Source organism: Theobroma cacao, chromosome 7 (genome assembly GCF_000208745.1).
Source record: "Theobroma cacao cultivar B97-61/B2 chromosome 7, Criollo_cocoa_genome_V2, whole genome shotgun sequence".
Classification (NCBI taxonomy): Eukaryota; Viridiplantae; Streptophyta; class Magnoliopsida; order Malvales; family Malvaceae; genus Theobroma; species Theobroma cacao.
Genome location: NC_030856.1, coordinates 323,522 through 325,867, shown reverse-complemented (window position 1 = coordinate 325,867; position 2,346 = coordinate 323,522). Strand labels below are relative to the sequence as shown.

At 31.3% G+C, this 2,346-nt stretch overlaps 1 protein-coding gene across 1 annotated transcript; it reads left to right on the top strand.

Moving 5' to 3' along the window:
- Positions 1,126-2,006, top strand: LOC108662687 (probable LRR receptor-like serine/threonine-protein kinase At3g47570). The gene is made up of 2 exons (XM_018124138.1): positions 1,126-1,753; positions 1,837-2,006. Exons 1-2 carry the CDS (start codon positions 1,126-1,128, stop codon positions 2,004-2,006), a joined length of 798 nt encoding a protein of 265 aa, XP_017979627.1.

The following is a 2,346-nucleotide window of genomic DNA, read 5'->3' as shown; positions in this document are numbered from 1 at the left end:
CATTTTTCACAACGCCAATATTATTTTGTATAGAAAAATAGATTTAAACCATCTAAACACATAATCAAAAGTATTTAGATAAAGTTCCTTTTCATTATTATTAATTAGTAATAAAATAAGTAAAAGAAATGAGATGATTGCGTTAATTCTATAATTATTCAAAAGGAGGAAGACTTGTTTTGTTGACGTAAAAAGCTCACACCGTGGGAATGCTTCAGGCTTTTTGTCTATGACACAGTAATTTGTCTATTTTACATTTTCTTTTTCTTGATTTTATACGCACTTTCCACAAAGCCTATATTATATATATTATGTTACATAGAAAAATAGCTTTAAACCCATAATTTTAGTCAATAAAGTGAAAAATAGCTGAACTGTGTCATGGACGAAACAACATGAGATTACCTTTAATTAACTATGCTTATGATCATTATGTCAAAAGTTATATCACTTTACCTTTAACTTTATTATTTCTTCCTCGACAATTCCAAAAGTTACATAGGAGTTGAGTATGAATGGGATTGAGTTAAATATTATTGTTAATTTCAAAAAATATATACAAATTCAAATAAATCACAAATTCAATTTAAAATTTTAAAATAAATTTAACTTAATTATTAATGTTATTTCTTAAAATGTAAAATAATCGTTACATGAAAAAGATAGTAAATTTATTAAAATATTGTGCTCTTGTCTTCCCCGATTTTCATCATCAACTTGATGAACGGGGCAAAGGGAGCCTCAAAAGGTTTCCTTCAAGTTGCATTAATTAATATAACCAAAAGCTTAAATGCTTGCCTAAAAAGCTCACTTGCATTGACTATATTAAAAGGTAGTAGAATTAGTCTACAAAACACTAGCTTCATCTTTTTCCTCTTGATACAGCAATTTATCCATTTTGCTTTTTTGCTTTTCCTGATTTGTAGGCAGTTTCTACAATGCCAAAATCTATTAAAATATTGCCCTGCATGGACTCAACGCATAATTTCGTAAACAATGCTTAATCATACTGTTCGGAACATTCATGTACTAGTATTTAAAGAATGAGAATCAACCAACACATTGATTCAACAAATTAACTGAGTTGTTTCTTTCTTAGTTTGCCTCAACCAAAAATATAATCTTATGGGAAACATTGGCTTCCTCTTCCCTCTTGTGGTAGTTGTGGCGGTGGTGCGTAACTGTGTGGCTACTTTGTCAGCGGAATCACCCAACACCACCACTGACCGATTGGCTCTTCTTGGACTAAAACCTCATGTCACTCACGACCCTCAAAACCTATTAGCGACCAACTGGACAAGTGTTACCTCTGTTTGCAACTGGATTGGTGTCACTTGCGGATCTGATCATCAAAAAGTCATTGCTCTTGATCTTACTAATATGAGTCTTAGAGGCACCATCCCACCTCACTTGGGAAATTTATCTTTTCTTTGTCATCTTAACATCCGATTTAATCATTTTCATGGCTCATTGCCCATGGAGTTGGCTAATCTCTCTTCATTGAAATATATAAACTTTGGTCACAACAACTTCCAAGGGAAAATCCCATCATGGTTTGATTCCTTCACTCAACTTCAAAGCTTGTTTCTATGCGAAAACAACTTCTTTGGTGTTATCCCGTGTTCTTTGGGCTCTTTGTCAAACCTTGAGGTGTTGATCTTGTATAACAATGATCTGAAGGGGCAAATTCCTATAGCAATAGAAAATCTTTCCAACTTGAAATGGTTGTATTTGGACAATAATCAATTTTCAGGTTGCATAATGATCAGCTTGCTTTTGATCATCAATATATCTTTATTGCAAATATTGATTTCGACACTAATAATCTCATTGTAGGTCAACTTCCAGCAGCGCTATTCAAGTGCCGAGAGTTAGAAATTTTATCTTTATCTAACAATGCTTTGGAGGGAATTGTGTCTCAAGAAGTCAGGAATTTGACTAGATTAAGTGAGTTGTACCTCAATACTAACAACCTAAGAAGTATGCTTAGTGTGGGCCTTCCTTGAGAAAAATTAAAATGATTAGTTGACAATTTATTTTTATTCGTAAGTTCAGATTTATGATTTTAGTTTTAATTTAAATTGCAGTTGAAAACTTTAATTTAGAAGAAGATATTTAAATTTCAAATTTAGTACAAGTGTGAGTGATAAAACCCATGAAAACATGACTTTCTTAATTATTTTGGAATTTACCTGATTTGTTAGATCTACATTAAGAAAAAATTCATGAAAAAATTAACTTGGATTAAAAATTTATACTTTTATGTTAATTAGTTATGCATTGAAGATAAAAAAAGATTTAGCTAATAGGTGCCTAGAAACACTTGTTACAGTTAGTTAAACTTTT

Bases quoted from the DNA above. Each gene is read 5' to 3' on its own strand.
- LOC108662687 (XM_018124138.1), top strand. From the start codon at position 1,126: ATGGGAAACATTGGCTTCCTCTTCCCTCTTGTGGTAGTTGTGGCGGTG. The intron at 1,754-1,836 runs GTTGCATAATGA...ATCTCATTGTAG, and splicing joins GGACAATAATCAATTTTCAG to GTCAACTTCCAGCAGCGCTA.